The sequence below is a fragment of the Mirounga leonina genome, unplaced genomic scaffold, assembly GCF_011800145.1.
Source record: "Mirounga leonina isolate KUSES-001 unplaced genomic scaffold, KU_Mleo_1.0 Mir_418, whole genome shotgun sequence".
Taxonomy (NCBI): Eukaryota; Metazoa; Chordata; class Mammalia; order Carnivora; family Phocidae; genus Mirounga; species Mirounga leonina.
In genome coordinates this window covers 4,741,955-4,763,526 of record NW_023270739.1, presented here as the reverse complement: position 1 = coordinate 4,763,526, position 21,572 = coordinate 4,741,955, and the positions used below count along the sequence as shown (strand labels likewise).

At 40.1% G+C, this 21,572-nt stretch overlaps 3 protein-coding genes across 5 annotated transcripts in view; 1 reads left to right on the top strand and 2 right to left on the bottom strand.

Annotated features, from left to right (window-relative positions):
* ST13 (ST13 Hsp70 interacting protein) overlaps positions 1-21,572 on the bottom strand; it is a 55,360-nt gene that overhangs the window by 26,848 nt on the left and 6,940 nt on the right. Inside the window, exon 1 of one of the 2 annotated variants that reach the window (XM_034987444.1) lies at positions 3,065-3,252. The exons of the other annotated variant lie outside the window; for it this stretch is intronic. Within the exon in view, the coding sequence (XP_034843335.1) occupies positions 3,065-3,174 (110 nt within the window). The 5' untranslated portion in view covers positions 3,175-3,252. Of the gene's footprint in view, positions 1-3,064; positions 3,253-21,572 lie in introns of those variants that run through there. 2 annotated transcript variants of the gene reach the window in all.
* The window catches only part of XPNPEP3 (X-prolyl aminopeptidase 3), a 74,198-nt gene continuing 56,362 nt past the window's right edge, over positions 3,737-21,572 (top strand). The window contains exons 1-2 of one of the 2 annotated variants that reach the window (XM_034987441.1): positions 3,737-3,871; positions 21,246-21,362. In XM_034987441.1, the coding sequence (XP_034843332.1) occupies positions 3,808-3,871; positions 21,246-21,362 (181 nt within the window). In that variant the 5' untranslated portion in view covers positions 3,737-3,807. Of the gene's footprint in view, positions 3,872-20,845; positions 21,363-21,572 lie in introns of those variants that run through there. The other variant, XM_034987442.1, reaches the window with a different exon arrangement.
* DNAJB7 (DnaJ heat shock protein family (Hsp40) member B7) lies at positions 9,777-12,079 on the bottom strand. Its single transcript, XM_034987447.1, has one exon. It carries the CDS (start codon positions 11,176-11,178, stop codon positions 10,249-10,251), a length of 930 nt encoding a protein of 309 aa, XP_034843338.1. The 5' UTR covers positions 11,179-12,079; the 3' UTR covers positions 9,777-10,248.

The window sequence follows — 21,572 nt, the reverse complement described above, 5'->3', positions numbered from 1 at the left end:
TATTGAGGGAAATTATCCAAAATAACTGGCCTGTAATACGTGAAACTACCAAGGCCATGAAAGTCAAGGAAAGATCGAAAAATCCTTTGAAAACAGAGATTAGAAGTCTCAACAATAAAGTGCAACATATAATTCTGAGAACTAGATAGCATTAATGTATCATTCTTAGTTTCCTGAATTTGGTGGTTGTATTGAAGAGACTGTCCTTGTAGAAAATACACAATGGTGCTGAGGCACAACACTGGAAATCATTTCAGGAAAAATGTACTGTACTTGCAATTTTCCTGCAAGTTTCAAAATTTTTTTTAAATTTTAAAACAGGGAGGGAAGGAACACAAGAAGGTTATTCGTAAGCTACATTTAGTTTCTCACTTTCCAAATTCTAGTTCACTACTGGAAGGTTAACAGCAATTTATAGGTACAAAAATTTAATTTAATGCTTCCAAGATTTAAAACACGCTAATTCCCTGCCCAACACTACAAACTGGACTTTGTCAGGATAGGCTTTTATGTTGCCAAGTAGGGCTAGTACAGAGACCTTCCTCATATGGAATCTCCAAAACCCCATTCATAATTCTCTTTAATTGCTCAAATTGCTTTGAGCAATAGTTATTAAGCACCTGTACAAAAAACTGGGTGCTATGTTCTGAATTCATTGAGAAGAGACGTGCATCCTGTTCACTTCATTTAAAATATTTACTGAAAAGCCATGTGCCATGCACTGTGCTGGAGATTATAACACAAAGATACTCCCTTTGATCTTAAATTACCATAAAATGAAATAATAGTGTCAAAAAATGCTTCTTCCTAAAGAAAAACAAAAATACCCCAAAACGTATTTGTTGAAAAGATCGTTGTCTCCCTGGATCCTCACCGAGCCAAAAAAAATTCTTTATTTCTCTCTGCCCAATTTAAAAGGTTGTTAAATAAATTCTTAACACCAAATAAAATTTTAAACTATAAACAACAGTAAAAATTCTCACAAATAGATTAAATAAACTGTTCTTCAATGTCTAAGCCTGGACACCTACGACTAATCTGGTATGAACAGAGAAGAACTCTGATATGCTTTCAACTTGAGGAGCCCTTATGGTAGGATTAGGCCTGGGAATATTTCTGGACCCACAAGTCTCCACATTCAGCCCAATCTCCTATAATCCTGCACTTAAGAAGGCTGACATAAAGCAGAGAGAAATTGATGCGCTTCAAGCAAAAGCCTCAAAGACTACAAAAATTTTAGCTTAGATTAAAATAAAGAGATAACGAAAACTTCAGAATAGGGCCCCTACATGTGCCAAGATGCTTCATCCTATACTTAAACCAAAAATTTAGGATGCCACAAGAAAAATATAGCTGGACGACTAAAAAAATAGAATTACCTATGTGAAATGTTAAAAAAAAAAAAAAAAAAGATACGTAAGTATTTTCTGGAAATAATGTCTGACAATATTTTCCAGACATCAAACTGGAATTCTCTACGTAGCCATAATCACTCCAACACAAGTTACATTATTCTTAGATTTGTTTTAGCTTTTTCCTCTCAGCAGTGGAACAAAACATTGTATATACTCAGTATAATGTTCAGTCTTGGCATTCTTCCTGTGGTATACACGTCAGCTTTACCTGGAATTCTATAAACAATTTAATTGCAGGATCTTTCCTCTCATAAGTAAATACAAGAGATTAAAAACATACAAATATCTCAAGTGAAGGATTTGGATTATCAACTTATTCAAGAGAAAAAAAAAACTACTAAAATCTAGGCCTAAACTCCTAGTCCTGAAATTAGCATCGTGTAGGTCTTCCCCTTACAAAACAGTATTCTTGTTAACTATTATCAACAAATTCTTAAATTACTGCAATAACTGTAAGTGATCTCAGAATTTTACATTTATAACATGAGCAAAATCTTACCATAGCTAGAAAACTAGTGGAGGAGAAAAACTGAGAAACTTCTTAGAGGGAAAATATTGTTACCACTACATACAGCGTTAGTAGATTTTAACAAGTTTCTTCCTTAGAAGAGTTTGTTGAAAGAAATATTCTTTAAAGTGTATGATAATTATGGGTTCATCTTCCCCTATAAAAGTATCACTAAAATAGATCGATGTTTAGGGTAGTACCTCTAAAGAGTCACATTGCTTTGCACTGTCGCTATTATCACCACGAGGTGCGATTTGTGTGTCATTTAAATTCCTCACCAGAAGTGATTTTTTAAAAACCGTCTCGGGGAAGATTTCCCTTTCTCCCTTAAGTTCTCCTTCAATATGAAGAATATTAATCTCTATTAGACAGTAAATATCAAAACAGATTTCTGTATTTATTCATCTGTATCACTAAATAAACTGCACTTACACGGTTTCCTAGCATCTGGCACAATGCCTATTCAATTAATTCTGTGCACGTACCGAAGTACTCTAGATTTAAGGATAACAAGAACAGATCATGGTAACATGCTGGTCCTTGAAAAATCATTTTTCTTCAAATGTTTAGTGTAATGGCACCGATATTACGGAGGTACCAATAAGTGATTCCCAAAATAATTCTACGCAGTTAGAATCGCCGTAAATTTAAAAGTAATCTAATAACTACCATTTTATTATAACTCATTACGTAACAAATTATCGTTACGAAAACACTATTTTTAAAGACAGTGCGTAAAAGAGCTATGTGCCACTGCGACCTAAGCAGGACACCAGATACCAAGAGAACAACTCCACGCGAAAGCGAAATCTTGCAGCCCCCACCCCCCCACGTCTAAGTGCCCAAGTCCATGCAATCTCTGCTTTTACATTTCGCCCAAGACACACCCCTAACAACCTCAAGGTGAGCGAGCCCAGCTGTGCCTCCTCCTTCCCCACCGCTGTACTATCTAAGCTTCCCAATCCTCCATTAGACCCCGAAGTCGCCTCCGGTTCCTGGCCAGGGAGAGCCACAAACAGGCGGCGACTCGGCGGCCCTCGTGGCGGAGCTCCGCGCTCGTCCGCCCCACGCCAGCTCCCGCCCAGCTTCCCCTTCGGCCGTCCCTCTTCCCACCCCCAACGGTCCTCGGCCCCGGTCTCACCTCTCCACCCACTCCCGCAGGAAGCGCATTTCCTCGGTGTGCAGAACGCTCGGATCCTGCTTACACATTTTCACGAAGGCCCGAAGCTCGCTCACTTTGCGGGGGTCCATGGTCCAGAGGCGGTGAAAGGCGGCAGGCGCGGCTGAGGTTGCGGCCCGATTCCAAGCCCGGGTACTAGCTCAGCGTGATCGTGTGGAAGGGGGCGGCTGCCGCGAGGCAGAACAGACTAGAACCTCCCCGGCTGCTGGCTCCTCCTACCCAACGGTCTCGTGACCCCGGGTCCTACGCCCGTTCATGCCTACTCCCTCCGCCTCTGCCCCTGCGCACTTCCTAGAACCTTCTAGAAGTGTGGCTGTTCACGCTTTTGCCTGCCTCTCTACGCATGCACTCTTGTATTCTAAATCCGAGCAAGTTCTCTGAATCAATCCCCCCACATGGTGCTTTCAAGGAGACGGGAAATATCAGCCCCTGCAGGGAATCATTTAGTTTCAGACATTCTCTTCGTGGGGGCATTAAGTGGAGCACGACGGCAGGACAGCAAACGGGCGCTCCCGCAAGGACGTCAGTCACAGCTCTGGGCGTGACGTCAGCGTTCAGCGCCGCGATGGAAGGAAAGCCCGCCGAGCGGCGCTGGCCGGAAGGGGAGGGGCGCTTGGCCTGGTTTCCTGGCGACGCAATTCTGCGGACGGCCAGTTCTCCGGCTGCTTTTCTCTTTTCCGTTCTGCCGCGTGAGCGAGGCCGTCATGCTTTGGTTACTCTCAGCAACTAAGCTGGTTCCCGCCGTAGCAAGCGCCCGCTGCCTCTCAGGTTAGATTCATCTCCCACGGTGTCCCCTCCGGGGCTTGCTCTCTGAGAAACCTGAGGCGCCCCAGAGGGATCCAAGTTGGTCTCAGGCGATCTCTGGTTCGGCGGACCCTTCTCCTGCTGGGGCCTCCACTCCCAAATCCTTTGTGCGCTCCTCGGATTTTTCTTCTTTACCTGCTGCTTCTGGAAAAGGGTGGGCCCTGTGTTCTCCCTACCGTTGAGGTATTCTGGGAAGCCGGAATGACTGCAGAGAGAAAAGTGTGTGTCATCTCCCAGAGGGGCTGTCTTCAAAGTTCCTCGGACTCCTAGAAGTTGTGTCAGTTTTCACTTGCGTAAATAATGAAGTGTCTCAAATCAAGTAGCTCGTGTTTCTGTTAGGTTACCATAAAATCCCGTTTTCGTGTTTTCAAAGAGTTGACTTGACAGCTGGCTCCAGCATGTACAAGAAACATGTTTAGTAACACAAATCCTTTGAGCGGTTCCTCTCGGAATGCTTGGAAATACTCCCGGGGCTTTTTAATGTCTGAAAGCCTTGTTCGTAAAGGCAAGATGAAGGAATCCAGGAATAATGACCGCTCTTATAGGGTGTACTTATCGCGAACAGTTAATCTGATGAACATAAACCTCGATCAGTGAAAGCTGAATCAACTACTTTGCGGGCGGATCTGCCATTGAATCATATTTCAGGGTTTTTGGCCAGTAGGTGAACGATGTGTGAACCAGAGCACATGCTTGGCGTGTATTTCTTTCTTTTTTTATAAAGATTTTACTTATTTGACAGAGACACAGCGAGAGAGGGAACACAGGCAGGGAGAGTGGGAGAGGGAGAAGCAGGCTTCCCACGGAGCAGGGAGCCCGACGCTGGGCTCGATCCCAGGACCCTGGGATCATGACTTGAGCCGGAGACAGACGCTTAAGGACTGAGCCACCCAGGCGCCCCTTGGCGTGTATTTCTTACATTGATCTACTTTAATGAAAGTGGGATGGTAATTATAAGATTTTTTTCCTTAAAAAAATAAAAACCACTGTCCAGTGCACAGAATTTGCTCTTTGATTCTAATAGTTAAGTTGCAGAAAGTTCTTCTCCATAGGAGTAGATGAATAGATACGTAGTCTTAATCACAGAAGCCACAACCTATGATTTAGAGCCGGAACCATCTTTTGCTTGTGACTCTTTTTTTTTTTTAACTGAGGCTTTGTGTAAAACCTTATTAATGAAAGTGTGTGTGTGGTTTTTTTTAAGATTTTATTTATTAGAGAGAGCAAAGCAGGGGGAGCAGCAGAGGGAGATGGAGAAGCATGCTACCTGCTGTGCATGGAGCCCAATATGGGGCTCAATCCCAGGACCCTGCGATCATGACCTGAGCCGCCCAGGCGCCCCATGGAAGGTTAACACTAGACATTGGATTATACATGCCAAGATCTTTGAAAAATATATTCGTTATGCTTCATTTTGCCTTAAAGCAATAAGTAAATTTAACCATTTCCTAACATTAACACCATGATATATATATTGGTGTTTTGAATGGATGATCTCCTTGGATCTTCACAAGTCCAATAAGTTAGGGCAGTTACCCTCATTTTACTGAACTGAAACCAACACAGGATCACAAGTTGCAAGTCAGCAGTTTTAGTTGTATAATTGCTGTCTACTGCTTTTTCTGTTATACCACCAATAGGTCTTAACTCTGGCTTATTAGAGTCCTTTTGGAACTTTTTATTGAGCCAAAAAGAATATTCTCTTCATTCAATAACTTTAGTAGTCACTGTGGATGAATCTCCACTTCCCTGGAGTTGCTCACTGTCATGTCAGGGTGATAGACAAGCAATAGATAAATGACAGTATAGCAATAGATTCTAAGAGTCTTGACTCAAGTGGCATAGGGGCTCAAGAAAGGCAGTAATGGGGGCGCCTGGGTGGCTCAGTCGTTAAGCGTCTGCCTTCGGCTCAGGTCATGATCCCAGGGTCCTGGGATCAAGCCCCGCATCGGGCTCCCTGCTCGGCGGGAAGCCTGCTTCTCCCTCTCCCACTCCCCCTGCTTGTGTTCCCTCTTGCTGTGTCTCTCTGTCAAATAAATAAATAAAATATTAAAAAAAAAAAAAGGCAGTAATGGGTTGTAAAAAATGTCATTTGGGGATTTTACTAAGTTTCAGAGTTTGAAAATTTTATTCTCTTGATATGCTCATAAATAGAACTTTGCATGTCTGTGGTGCTCTTGGTTGCCATTCTTTAGAAAGGCTCTGTAGTACAGAGTATTGAGTACAATAGGAAACTTTCTCATCTGTGAGAGTTATGCAATCCTAAAGTGAAAACATTGACTAAAGAATAAGTAATTTTTTAAAAGCCTGTTTGCAGTTAATTCATTCAACAAACATTGAGCACCACATGTGAGCATGGAGCATGGTTTCTACCATCGTGGTAGACAAAGAAGCAAGTAATTGTAATATAGCATACTAAATTTAGTAACAGTGATGGGGAAAAAGAAAAAGTGATAGATGTTTCCTGGCAGCAGGGAGAGGCCGAGAGGAAATGTGGGCATGCCCTTAAACATTAGGAGACATTTGAGACTTGAAAAAGGCTTTTATCAAGCAGACTAGAGTAACAGAGTCATTCTGCCAAAGGGAGCATATGCAAAGGCATGGAACAAAGCTTTTCAATCCTCAGTAAGCCTGGAGGAGCTTTTTAGAAATATGTTCGTAGGCATGTAGTAGGTGTTACACCAAAATGGTTCTGTGGTCAGATAAGTTTGGGGAGTGCTGCATTTCATCATGTCCATAATAGACTAATTCTAAGTCTCCAAAAAAAAAGGTATTTGGCAGTAATTTGCAAACTGTATTTGACCATGAGGCCCTTTTTCTGTGGTGAACTGGTATCCCTTGGAACACATTTTGGAAAAATTTGGGCTCAAGCATAAGGTGTAGGAAGAGGTGATTAAAAAACCAAGTTAGGGGGCGCCTGGGTGGCTCAGTCATTAAGCGTCTGCCTTCGGCTCAAGTCATGATCGCAGGGTCCTAGGATTGAGCCCCTCATCGGGCTCCCTGCTCCACGAGAAGCCTGCTTCTCCCTCTCACACTCCTCCTGCTTGTCTTCCCTCTCTTGCTGTGTCTCTGTCAAATAAATAAAATTAAAAAAAAAAGAAAAGAAAAGAAAAACAAGAAGAAAAGCTGGTGGCTGGCTCATTAAAGGTCTTGTACGTTCCCATTCCTCTAGGCAGTGGGAAAGCATCGGATAATTTTAAGCTATTGGGTAAGATTAAATCTGAATTTTTAGTTATCTGTTAAGAGTGGAAAAATGGACTGGAGGGCATGTTGTTGCATTCTTAAATTTTCAGAGACACTGGGTTTTGGTTTTGTTGTTGGAAAATTGGGGTTTTTTTTCAACTCTGAGTAGTCCCAGATACATGACAGATAAACTTTACTAAAACACATTTTATAAAAGTAGCATTTAAAATATTCTAAGCTGGGGCACCTGGGTGGCTCAGTTGGTTAAGCATCTGCCTTCAGCTCAGGTCATGATCCCAGGGTCTTTTTTTAAGATTTTTATTCATTTATTTGAGAGAGAGAGCTTGAGCAGGGGGAGACGGAGTAGCACACTCCCCGCTGAGAAGGGAGCGGGAGATCATGACCTGAGCCGAAGGCAGACGCTTAACCGACTGAGCTACCCAGGTGCCCCCTGAAAATAAGTTAATGCAAATCGTTAGCAGTCCCTCCTATAGACTCCACCGACCAACTAAAAATCAAACAAAATTAAGCAAAAGCTCACATTTTACTATAGCAGTCATTTAAAGAGTAGTTGTTACTATCTTTTGTGGTTTCCAGATTTGTTACATTGCTATATGCCACTGAACTGTATCTTGCCAAAGGTGATTGGGTTTTAGTTTTGCTAGATTATTTGCTCTCATCTTTTAGTCACATTAAAATGTGCAGTCATTACATTTCTAAGAGATAACAGATTAGCGATCTATTGATCATATTATTCTAAAAAAAAAATTTAATGGCGAGGAATATGCAGAATGCAAGTCAATCCAAGAAATTCTTTTCAGTCGATAAATTCAGGAATCTCAAATGTAGCACATCCAAAACTTAACACCTACATTCCTATTTCAGATAATGGCATATCCCTTCTCTCAGTTGCTAAAGCGAAAAACCTTGACTCCTATCATACCCAGTATGCAGCCTGTCAGTAAATTCTGCTTGGCCCTGCCTTTAGACTATATCCAGAATGTGATCACTCTTCACCACCCCTACTTCTACCACTCTGGACCAAGCTATTACAGTGTCTTGTCTGGATTCTAGCAGCAGCCTGATTTCCCTGCTTCTACACCTGCTTACTTTGAGTCTTTTCTTAATGACAACAGCCAGGGGGGCCTGCATGGCTCAGTGGGTTGAGTATCCAATTCTTGATCTTGGCTCAGGTCATGATGTCAAGGTCGTGAGATAGAGTCCTATGTCAGACTCTTCACTTGGCAGGGAGTCAGCTTGAGACTCCCTCTCCCTCTGCCCACCCTACTAAAATAAATCATTTAAAACAAACAAACAAAAAACGATAACAGCCAGAGTGGGCCTGTTTGAATATTATCAGATTATGACACTCTTCTGCTCAGAGCCTCAGTGGCTTCCTGTCCCACCTATAATAACAGAGTCCATACTGTGATCTCGCAGTCCCTGCATAATCTGACCTCCTGTTACGTTTCTAACTTCATCTGCTTGTTCTCTTAATTGTTCACAATGAACTCCTCTGTGAGCCTCGGACACACCTTACACATCTAGCCTTAGAGACATTTCACTTGCTGTTCCTTCTGGAATACTCTTTCACCTCATATCCACATGGTTAACTCCTTTACTTTCTTTACATCTTTACTCAGATGTTAACCATCATTTTTCTCTGGCTACCTTAACTACAATTTCAACCCTTGTATTCCAAAACTTCTGTCCCCTTTTATTTTGTTTTCTTTAGCACCCATGACTAACATTATATTTTACTTAGTATTTGTTTATTGTCTTTGCCCAGTTTGTAAGCTCTGTGACAGCTAAGATTTTTGGTGTTCGTTCATTACTGTATCCCAAGTACCTGACAAATAGTAGGTACTCAAAAAATACCATTGAATGAATGAATGAATAAAAATCATAGGCTGAAAAGTAATATATTTTGAAAATAAAATAATTAGAAGAAGCTAAGAAGTAATTATGTTGAAATTAAATTCATTTAAAATAAGCAAATGTCTGCATTTAGCTAAGACCATTTGCTCAATGTCTGATGTATCTGTAACTAATTTTTCTTCCATCATAACCCTAAATTATATTGGCTAAAGTTGGTGTTTTAGAGTAATGTCTTTGTAGATCCTGTGTACATAGAATATAGTAAAAAAGAAAATAGAAAATTTCCTGTCTGGAGTGATTCACTGTAGGCATACCATACATGAAATAGCCACATTGCTCTGAGAAATCCAGGATAAGTCTAGTTTTCTTTTTTAATTGTGGTAAAATACACATAACATAAAATTTACCATGTTAATCATTTTTAAATATACTTTGTGAAACAGATTTCTAGAACTTCTTCATTTTGGAATCTAAAAGTAGACCCATTAACACCTCTCCCTCCCTTGTCCTGGTAACCACAATTCTATTTTGTTTTTATCAATTTCTTATCTCATGTGAGTAGAATCATAAGGATTCGTCTTTATGACTGGCTTATTTCATTTATCATAATGTTTCAGAGTTTACCCATGTAGCATGTAACAGGATTTCCTTTTTAAGGCTGATAATATTTCACCATATGTATGTTTATTCATCCATTGATTGGTATTTGGGTTGCTTCTACCTCTTGGCTATTGTGAATAAGTTCTGTAAACATGGGGGTGCAAATATAATTCTGGCTATTTTTAACTTAAAATATTTTATGCTTTAATTTTTATTTATAATGTATTTATGTGTCAAATGCTCTGCCTCTACTGGAAAAATTTCATTTCATGAATGATCATATAGTCTAAACCTGTGTATCTTAATAAGTTTTTAGCTCTTAATGCTATACACATTTCAGAAGTTTGCACAGTAGTTTCAAATAGATAAAAGGAATGAAATAGATCATAAGCTCTGCTAAAGAAAAACTCTATGATTTGTAAATGTTTAGCTCAAAAAAAAGTAAAATGGTATTTGCTGTTTTCCAAATTCTTAACATCACTGTCGCCACAAACTCATCTTTTTCTGACATACCTAATCCAAACAACCTTTGACCAAATGTCCACAATGCTGCTAAACGTGTTAAAACATAATCTTAGTATAGTATTAAACAAATGTTATCTACAGAACTCTGATTAACCAAAACACACAAAGAGTCATGTTCAATTGTTATATGAACATAATGTGTCTGAAGAGTCAATTTAATGATTCCTTTTGGTTGACTTCTTCTGCACCTCTTTACGCTTCTTTTTTTTTCTCTTACCACCTTCTTTGAATCCTGCTGAGAAAATAGAGGGATTCCAGTTGCTGGTGACCCAAGGTATATCTTGCTCATCATTATCCACAAAAGTATATTGAGTTACATGTTTGGGGCTGTAGGACTTTGGTGAATAATTGCTGAATAACTTTCTTCTCCAACTGCATTCTTCTGCAAAGCCCTCTTCATCTGCCACACCATTTATAAGGAAGGACTTCAACTCATCATCATCGTCAACTTCTTCTCTTTCTTGATCATTCTCAGTAATTCTCTGTGTATTTGTATTTCTGCTATTACCAATCTTACCTAAAGCTGTAACAGATATGTAGTTGTTCATCCCACTATCATCAAATGCCAGGGAGGAGGATGAATTAAGGCCCTCGTGGCCCAGTGAACCATATGGTGTATATCCTGTATCATATGAAGAAAATCTTTCAAAAACCGGGTATTTACTGGAGGTTCCAAAAAAGGATCTTGTACCTCTGCTTCCATGGGAGCTTTTTGGACTATTTAAAAGGTCCTCAAGTGAGTCTTCAAAGAAATGAAATGAAAATGGGTCCCTTTCACCAAAAATATCTCTAAAGACATCATCTGGCTTACGGAATGTGAAGCCATATTCAAAAGAATCATCAAAATGACTGCTGCCTCTACCATTTAATCCTTCTTGGCCATATTTATCATAAATGTCCCGTTTTTCATTATTTGATAATACCTCATATGCCTCAGCTACTTCTTTGAATTTTCTCTCAGCTTCTTCTTTATTTTCTGGATTTTTATCAGGGTGCCATTTAAGTGCCACTTTATGATAAGCCTTTTTAATATCCTCAGGTGAAGCATATCTCTGCACTCCTAGAACTTCATAGTAATCCACCATGTTTTAACAGATTGTTGAAAAGGGGTTTTATGGGTCTGAGTAGTGAGAACCGTAGTTTCCTCTCAGCTCAAGCTCTCCTGGCGGTGGTGGTAGAGGCAGTAACCGCAAATAGGCACATTTTTACATTGAAGACAATGTTAGACACTGCTAGGAGACATTAGGACACTGATTATGTGGCAAGTAGAGTTACAAGCTTATGTCAGAGAGGTTTGCATTATGGTGTCATTCTGGGGTTGGGATAGGGACTAGACCTTCCAAATAGAGCTAGTCTAGAGTCATACCAGACCATCCTCTGGACTGTTTCTCCTATATTCTCCTGGAAGCTTCAAACAATGCCTCATAAACTAGTGGGACCTGTTGTTGATGTCCACAGCATGCCCCTTGCATAATATGACCTCTAGGCTACTGAGCCTTAATAACTTGTTTCCCAGTTCGGTGTCTCGTTTTGAAAAATGAAATCGTGAACTACATGGAAAAGTATTCAAGTAGATGACATTTTTGTTTATTTGCGACAAGAGGCAATTCAATAGGAAATACAACTCGATTACAGTATAATAAGGACTGATGGGGGAAGCCCTGGATGTTAAGCAATCATGAGAGACACCTAGCGCAGACTTGGGGTGTTTCAGGGAAGGCTTCCTGAAGTAGCATAATACACAAGCTTTCTGCATGCCAGTATTGAATGATTTGAGATGACAGTATCTACCCACTTCCAAGTTTACTACTTTAAAACATGTAGTTAGGGGCACCTGGGTGGCTCAGTTGGTTAAGCCACTGCCTTCGGCTCAGGTCATAATCCTGGAGTCCCGGGATCGAGTCCCGCATCGGGCTCCCTGCTCGGCGGGGAGCCTGCTTCTCCCTCTGACCCTCCCCCCTCTCATGTGCTTTCTCTCTCTCATTCTCTCTTTCTCAAATAAATAAATAAATAAATAAGATCTTTAAAAAAAAATAAAACATGTAGTTAAAGATTTTGAAACTTATATGCTTACTTGTTCAGTATATAATTATTGAGTGCCTACTTTGTGTGAGACAGTTTTAACCACTGATGTTAATAGTATTAAACAAGAAATTCTGATTTTCATGGTTTACATTATAACGGAATATAAATAATAAAAAAGAAAACAAAATAATGTGATATGTGCTCCCCCTCAAAAAAAAAAACAAAAAACAGTAGTGTGATTGGGGCAGAGAGCTACTTCAGATTGGTTTTCAGTTCTCTACAGTATACCTGTCTACATGTATGTATGAATGGCATACACATGATGCCACTGAAAATAATAATAATGATAATATTGAACATTATTTGAGCACCATCTTTAGGTCAAATACTATACCAAGTGACTTACACACAGTATCTCGTGTAATTGTTAATTGCATTCCAGGAAAATAAATATTTTGTGCCCATAAGAAACCTGAGGTTCTTAAAGATAAATTTGTCTAAGGCTACCTAGCTTATTAGTGAAAAATCTGATATTTGAACTTGAATCTATCTGATTCTAAATTCTGTATTGCACTTCCTGGACCAGGATTTAAGAGTTCAGGTTTTAGACATTCTACAAATATGTATTAAGAACCCGTAATACAGATAGGAGTTAGAAAACAGAAAATTCCGCTCTCGAGGAATTTATATAAGAAACACTGAAAAACTAACTTCAATAGAGTGTTAAGATATTACACAAGGATTTGCTTCTAATTATTCTCCCTCCCTTGATCTCTCACCCGTTCTAGCTGCTGTGCCATTATCTCTGATCTCTTGGCAATTGAACTTCTCAAAATTATTGTCTCTGCTTGATGTTTCTGCTTTCTTCCATCCTATTTTGTTGGCACACTCCAATCTGGCTTCTAAGACTACTCAGTCTTAACGGAGATGTAATTGACATATATGTTTAAGGTGTACAATATAATGATTTGATATATGTATACATTGTAAAATGATTACCAAAAGAAGTTTAGTTATCATCCATTACTTCACACAGTTACATTTTTTTTTCTTGTGATAAGAACTTTTTTTTCAAGTAAACTCTGTGCCCAAAACGTGGGGCTTGAACTCACGACCCTGAGATCAAGAGTCTCATGCTCTACTGATGGAGCCAGCCAGGTACCCCATTTTTCTTGTGATGAGAACTTTGAAGATCTTCGTTTTTTAGCAATTTTCAAATATGCAATGAAGACTCGTTAGCTATGGTCACTATGTTGTACATTACATCCCCCAGAACTTTATAACTGGAAGTTTGTACCTTTTGACCACCTTTACCCATTTTGGCTTCTATCTTTTATATTCTACTAAAACTGTTCTTGTCCAGGTCTCCAGTGACTTCTATGTTGCCAAATCCAGTAGATTTCCTTTTGGCCTCCTTGTATTTAGCAGCACTTGACACGGGTGAGCACTTCCCTCTATTAAGACACTTGTTTAACTTCCTAAATTTTATTCTCACACTAAAATGTAACTAAACTTGATCTACACAGTCTTGGTAGGTAATATCCAGTCCCACGGCTTTAGATACCACCTATGTGCTTATGAAATCTTAATTTATATATCTAGCCTGTTATTTTACCCCCTGAACTTCAGATTGACTATTTGTACTCTTTTGGAATATCCAATAAGTATCTCAGTCTTTGCCATTTCATTTAATGGTGTAATCATTGAAAGCCAATCGTTCAAGCCAAAAAACCTGAGACAAGCCAAAAAACCTGAGAATCATCTTAATTTCTTTCTTCTTTACTCTGCATCTAATCAAAAGGCAGACTGGTTGACTTTTGACCTTAAAAATATATCCCAATCTAATCACTGGGAAATAAAGTCAAATAACAAATAATCCCTGCCTTCCAAAAGTTTATAATAGACTGGCAAACTAATTAGGAATTATGTGCAGTGTCATAGGTATTAAAACAGAATTAAGCATGAGAGCATTGAGGAGGGGCATTTGCATCAGAATCAGCAAGGATGGGGAATTATAAGAGAAGGCATCCTAGAGTAAGTGATGTTTGAGCTCACAGAAGCAGGCAAAAGCCATTTTAGACAAGAAAACTATTTTCAAAGGTAAATACTGTTACAGTACAGACTAATTAGCTGGGGCTCTTCAAGTGTGGCTGCAGTAATTTTTTTTGAGGATTATTAGGCAGAGGAATGGATAGGAGCCAGATGATGAAGGGTGCTAAGCTAGGGTTTAAAGTTCATTCTGAAAAATAGAAAATTCTAGATATACAGTGTTTGTTTGAGAAGCTGGAAAGTTAAGGATAGATCCTGAATTTAAACCTGAGTTGGCTGACAGTATCTTTGAGGACATTGAGGCAAAGGACTAGAGGGATACTTTGGAAATAGTATAGCTATAGAGGATGAATTAAAGAAGAAGGACAAGATCCAAGAAAGGTGGGCGCCTGGGTGGCTCAGTTGGTTAAGCGACTGCCTTCGGCTCAGGTCATGATCCTGGAGTCCCGGGATCGAGTCCCACATGGGGCTCCCTGCTCGGCAGGGTGTCTGCTTCTCCCTCAGACCCTCCCCCTCTCATGTGCTCTCTTTCTCATTCTCTCTCTCAAATAAATAAATAAATAAATAAAAGATCCAAGAAAGGCACACCAGTTTGGAGACATAGTAGTCCAGGTGAATTGAGGAGGGTCTATACTAAGGAAATGGCCCTACTTTGAATCGAATTGGATTTTAGAAATAGGACTCAACATTACCAGTTTTGCTACCAACTAATTATGTGACGTTTGGGCAAAAAATCCTGTTTACTTAAATGTAGGTAAAAGTATTGTTTATTTACATCTTTTAGACTTAAGCTTACTGTGCTAGAAGTGGTCCAAAATAGAAGGATTGGGTTTTCTAGTATTAGTTCATTTAAACATAAAAAGAGAGAGAATTGGTTAACTTTTTACATTCAGTTATTTTACTGCCAAACAATAGTGTAGACAATATAGTCCAATGGTTATGGGCTCTATAAATAGATTGTTCAAATCCTAGTTCTGTCTCAGTAATTCTTCATCTTGGGCAAGTTTCTTAACCTTCCTGTGTATCTTTTTTTCTCATCTTTAAATGGGCAGTATTATAGTAACATCTACCTCAAACATACATGGTACTATTTGTTTAAAGAAGGGGATACCAATAAATAGATGTGGTTTCAACAAAAAAGTGCTAATAGTGGTTGTCTCAAGGAAGGGGTACAGGGTAACCTGGGGAAAGGTGTGGGAGGAAGGCTTTTCCCTGTAAATCTCTTCTATATCTTTTTTTTTTTTTTAAGATTTTATTTATTTATTTGACAGAGAGAGACACAGCGAGAGAGGGAACACAAGCAGGGGGAGTTAGAGAGGGAGAAGCAGGCTTCCTGCTGAGCGGGGAGCCCGATGCGGGGCTCGAACCCAGGACCCCGAGATCATGACCTGAGCCGAAGGCAGACGCTTAACGACTGAGCCACCCAGGCGCCCCTCTTCTATATCTTTTGAATGTTGATCCATATGAACATGTTACCAGTTCAAAAATTAGTTAAAAATTTAGAATTGTACTTACTTCACACAGCTATAAAGAGTAAATAAGTTGGGGCGCCTGGGTGGCTCAGTTGGTTAAGCGACTGCCTTCGGCTCAGGTCATGATCCTGGAGTCCCGGGATCGAGTCCCGCATCGGGCTCCCTGCTCGGCGGGGAGTCTGCTTCTCCTTCTGACCCTCCCCCCTCTCATGTGCTCTCTCTCTCTCTCTCTCTCTCATTCTCTCTCTTTCAAATAAATCAATAAAATCTTAAAAAAAAAGATTAAATAAGTTAATACGTGTAGAGTACTTAGAATACTTTCTGCAATATAATAAACAGTAAATATTAGCTGTTACCATGATCATTATTATCAATGATGCTGGGATTTGGAAGTATTAAATACACTGTGCATCTACTATTTGTTGTAATAAGGAAAAATGGAGCTTTATGCTATATTCTGTGAGCTTTGATTAGGACAAGAGTTTGTTGGGGTGCCTGGGTGGCTCAGTCAGTTAAGCGTCTGCCTTCGGCTCAGATCATGATCCCAGGGGCCTGAGATCGAGACCTGCGTCTGGTTCCCTGCTTAGCAGGGGAGTCTGCTTCTCCCTCTCCCTCTGCCCCTCCGCCTGCTGGTGTGTGCACTCCCTCTCTCTCTCAAATAAATAAAATCTTTTTTTAAAAAGTTTGCTTACAGGTGAAGAAAGCTCACATAGTTCTTTTTGTATTCCTTTTCTTCATAACACTCCAGCCCAGTCACTCCACCAGCACAGTCTTGTACATGGACAACCCAACCCATTATCATCTCCTTGTGCCTTCTGTACTTTCAAGAAACAGAAATATCAAGGATCAAATAACTAAAAACCAAAGTGGGCCAAAAGCTACTATGCGTTGGGGAAGGTCATTTCTGCAGGTGTTTGCAAGTAATACCGTAGGGAATCTGATGTTTGGTTGAGGCAGGGGTTGTTCTCAGGATCCCATTATGCTCTTAAAAATTATTGAGCATCCTCACATTCCCTCCTCCTCCGAACTAGAGCTTCCCTCAGTACAGAGAGAGCATTTTAGTGCAGTGTTTTCCAGTGGCAAGTTGTAATCTTAGTAGGTCATGGTATTAGTTTCCTGAGGTTGCCATAACAAATCACCACAAACATGGTGGCTTAAAATAATAGAATTCTCTCATAGCTCTGGAGGCCAGAGTTCTGAAATCAGGTGTCAGCAGGGCTGTATTCCTTCCAAAGGCTCTAGGAAAGAATCTGTTCTTTACCTCTTCAGCTTCTGGTGACTGTAGGTGTTCTTTGGCTTGTGGCCACATCACTCTAATCTCTGCCTCCATGGTCCCATTACTTCCTCCTCTTCTGTTTTCTCGTCTGTCTGAAATCTCTCTCTACATTTCTCTTATAAGAGCACTTGTCATTGAATTGAGGACCTACCCAGGTGGTAAAGAATGATCTCCTCATTTCAAAATCCTTAATTACATCTGCAAAGGTACCTTTTCCAAGTAAATTAACAGGTTCTGGGGATTAAGACGTGGACATATCTTTTGGGGGCCACCATTCAAGAAATTGCAGTAATAAAATCATTGTAGTGTACTGAGAAACTTTTTAATGGAATAGAGCAGACAAATATCAGTCATAGAAAGAATAATATTTAGTGAAATTTTTCTTAAAGATTTTATGTATGTATTTGAGAGAGAGAGAGAGTGCGGGGAGAAACAGAGGGAGAGGGACAAACAGACTCCGCGCCAAGCATGGAGCTCGACGCAGGGCTCTATCCCATGACCCCGAGATCACGACCTGAGCTGAAATCAAGAGTCAGACACTCAGCTGACTGAGCCACCCAGGCGCCCCTAGTGAAATTTTTATATATATCATATTTATATGTCTGTGTATACTAGGTTACCATGTAAAATATATTTCTTACTGTGGATCTTGGTTTTAAAAGGTTGAAATCCACTATCTACTATAACTGCATTATTTCACAGGTAAAGAAATAGTGTAAAGGAATTATGTAACATGTCAAGATCACATAGATCATAGAATTGGCACTTTTTTCTACTATACCATTGCTAGCTTTAACTCTTTGTCTTAGATTGCCTTTCAGAGTGCATACTTATTTCCTTCATTTGTCTCTAAACTCATCTTTTTTTACTTATTATGAAAATATCCAAATATCAAAATATATAATGGACTCCCATGTACCCATCACCCAGCTTCAACAGTTACCAACTCATGGCCAGTCTTTCATCCAAAACCCTTTTCATCCTCTCCCCAATCCACCCCACTCCTGTGTTATTTTGAGACAAATCCCATATTGTATCACTTCATCAGTAAATATTTCAGTTTATATCTCTAAAAGGTAAGGTTCTTCCTTTTTAACATAACCACAGGGGCGCCTCGGTGGCTCAGTCGGTTAAGCATCTGCCTTTGGCTCAGGTCATGATCCTGGGGTCCTGGGATCGAGCCCCACATGGGGCTTTCTGTTCAGTGGGGAGCCTGTTTCTCCCTCTCTGCAGCTCCCCCTGCTTGTATGCGCCCCCCCACTCACAAATAATTTTTAAAAATAACATAACCACAACACTATTATCACACCTTAAAGAAGTAAACATTACTTCCCAAATACCATCAAATATGCAATTATTATCCAGATTTCCAATTTTTTCATAAATGTAATAAACAGTATGAGTGGATACTTGTTTTACAATTTGTTGCTTGAATCTGGATCCATATAAGGTTCACATAATTGATAATAATTTTTAAGATTTTTTTTTTTTAAAGATTTTATTTATTTGAGACAGAGGGAATGAGAGAGCGAGCACATGAGAGGGGGGAGGGTCAGAGGGAGAAGCAGGCTCCCCGCCGAGCAGGGAGCCCGATGCGGGACTCTATCCTGGGACTCCAGGATCATGACCCGAGCCGAAGGCAGTCGCTTAACCAACTGAGCCACCCAGGCGCCCAAGATTTTTTTTTTAATCTACAGATTCCTCCTTCCATCTCTTACCACCCCTCTGCCATAAAATTTATGTGGAAGAAACAGAGTTGTTTGTCCTGTAGTGTTCCCACGTTAGGACTTTGTTGATTGTGTTCCTATGTTGTCCTCTAGCTAGTTCCTCCATCCTCTGTATTTCTGTAAATCACTTGCCTCATCTTTGTTAAGCTTTCAATGTATATAGACTGGGCATATTTCCTAATACGTATTCTGTACATTTTCTAAAGCTAGATTCCAGGAAATACTTGTTTTTCCTTTTTCTCATTTTTCACTGTTCTTAACTATTTTCTTTTTTTTTTTCTTTAAGATTTTATTTATTTATTTGAGAGAGAGAGAGAATGAGAGCACGAGAGGGAAGAGGGTCAGAGGGAGAAGCAGATCCCCCGCTGAGCCGGGAGCCTGATGTGGGACTCGACTTAACTATTTTCATACTGCCCAGAAACCTTTACCATTTTGTCTTTCTAATCATCCAAGAAGCTATAATTTTTTTCAGTAATCCTCTGTAAATTTAATTCAGAGTTAACATTTAAGACTCCTAACTCACCAAGTGTATACACCTCATTCATACTACATAGTCCCTACAAAAACCTTTAACTTGATCCAGACATCACATCCTCCTGTTGTAGCGATTGTATGTTCATGAGGAGATTGTATAGTACTGACTGTATTGTTGGGATCAACAGAGAACACCTACTGAGCAACAGGGTGGAGGGATAAGAGCAAAGATTTTGGAGTTTAATAAACCTAGGTTTTGGGGGGGCCTGGGTGGCTCAGTCAGTTAAGCATCTGCCTTCAGCTCAGGTCATGTTCCCCGGGTCCTGGGATCAAGCCCCGCATAGGGCTCCCTGCTCAGTGGGGAGTCTGCTTCTCCTCAGCCCCTCCCACTGCTGGTGCGCACTCTGTCCCTCTCTCAAATAAATAAAATCTAAAATAAAAACAACCAGGGCACCTGGGTGGCTCAGATGGTTTAACGTCTGCCTTCGGCTCAGGTCATGATCTCAGGGTCCTGGGATCGAGTCCCGCATCGGGCTCTCTGCTCCTTGGGAGCCTGCTTCTCCCTCTGCCTCTCTCTCTCTGTCTCTAATGAATAAATAAAATTAAAAAAAAATTTTTTTTTAAATAAAATAAAATAAAAACAACCAAAAAAACCCTAGGTTTGAATTCCAGCTTCCCCAGTAATGTGTAACATGGCACAAATTACTTCTTTGAATCCAGTTCCTTGTTTGTAAAAAAGCCATGATGATGGCAGTTAAAATCCTAATTCTGTAATTTGGTATACAAACAAAGCCTTTCACTGTCTGATCCTTACCTTTCTAATCTTTTCATCTTCCTCCAGCAACACTGACCTGAAACTCTTCCCCCCCCCACACACACAGTGCCTTCTATGCCTTCCCTTTCATAATCTCATTCATAACACCTTCCAGACCCATTTCTCTTTCAATTGACTGATTTTTTAAAAAAGATTTTATCTTTAAGTAATCTCTACACCCAACATGGGGCTCTTACTTAAAACCCAGAGATCAAGTCGCATGCTCTCCCAACTAAGCCAGCCAGATGCCCTTCACTTGAGTAATTCTTACTCAGAGTAGGCATCCCCTGCTTCTACAGTCCCACACCAACACCTTTTGTGTGCTTCTCTGTGTTCCCCAGAGCACTGTGTGCCTATCTTTGTACCCATCCCGCAACATTGTATTAGTCTCTATGCTCTCAAAAAAACCTTGTGAATGAATCCACCATGGTGTTCACCATGTAGTGTTATAGTGTCGTTTTGTTTTACCTCCAGTAGACTGTATATTCTTTAAAGACCACAGCAAAGACCTCCTTATGTCTTTTTCTAGCATGTGTTCCAGTCGCATGTTTAAATCTTGTTGAATGAATGCTAATAACAGTGTTTGTTGTATACCATGATTAAGCATTTTTCAGACATGATTTAATCTAGCTCTAACATTTCCAAGGTTAAATGAGATAGCATGTGCATATTTTCTCATACTTCACATATTCTCAATAAGAATGTTAATTCTCTTTTTCTGAATTTTATTTTTTTTATTTTTTATTTTTATTTTTTTAAAGATTTTACTTATTTATTTGACACAGAGAGAGACAGCAAGAGAGGAAACAAAAGCAGGGGCAGTGGGAGAGGGAGAAGCAGGCTTCCTGCCGAGCAGGGAGCCTGATGCGGGGCTCGATCCCAGGACCCTGGGACCATGACCTGAGCCGAAGGCAGATGCCTAATGACTGAGCCACCCAGGTGCCCCTCTTTTTCTGAATTATAGGACACAGCTTCACACTACCTCTGTGAAATACCCTCACCCCTTCCTTGCTTTTGTTTGTTGCCTTCCTTCTGTTCCCATAGCTCCTTATTCATACCGTAGTCATACTCTATGTGTATGTACCTCTGTTATACTGCAGTAGACTGAGATTGCTAAGGGTAAAAATTATCTCATTTTTGTATTCCTAGGGCCCAACACAGGCCCTGACTGGCACAGAGGAAGGGCCATAAAAATATTGAAGGAGATCCTAACTTGCATTTTTCTAGAGCATCTGTCTGCTGGAGATAGATCAATGTATACATACTGTGAGGACTTTCTGCATAATTGTTCCATTTCACTTTATTTTTCCTTCAGGATGCTTGTCATGTTCTCAGCGAAGGTACTCCCTCCAGCCCATCCCAGAGAGGAGAATTCCAAACCGATACTTAGGCCAGCCCAGCCCCTTTACACACCCACACCTCCTCAGACCAGGTAAGCCCTTTTAACTATAATAACTCTCTCTCTCTTTAGATGCTTTACTTAGAACTGTGCTATCCAATAGAATTTTTTTGATGATGTAAGTGTTCTAGATCTGTGCTGCCCAATACAGTAGCCACCAGCCACAAGTGATTATTGCATACTTACAATGTTGCTAGTACAACTGAAGAACTTAATGTTTTATTTTATTTTATTTTTTTAGGT

Bases quoted from the DNA above. Each gene is read 5' to 3' on its own strand.
- DNAJB7 (XM_034987447.1), bottom strand. From the start codon at position 11,178: ATGGTGGATTACTATGAAGTTCTAGGAGTGCAGAGATATGCTTCACCT.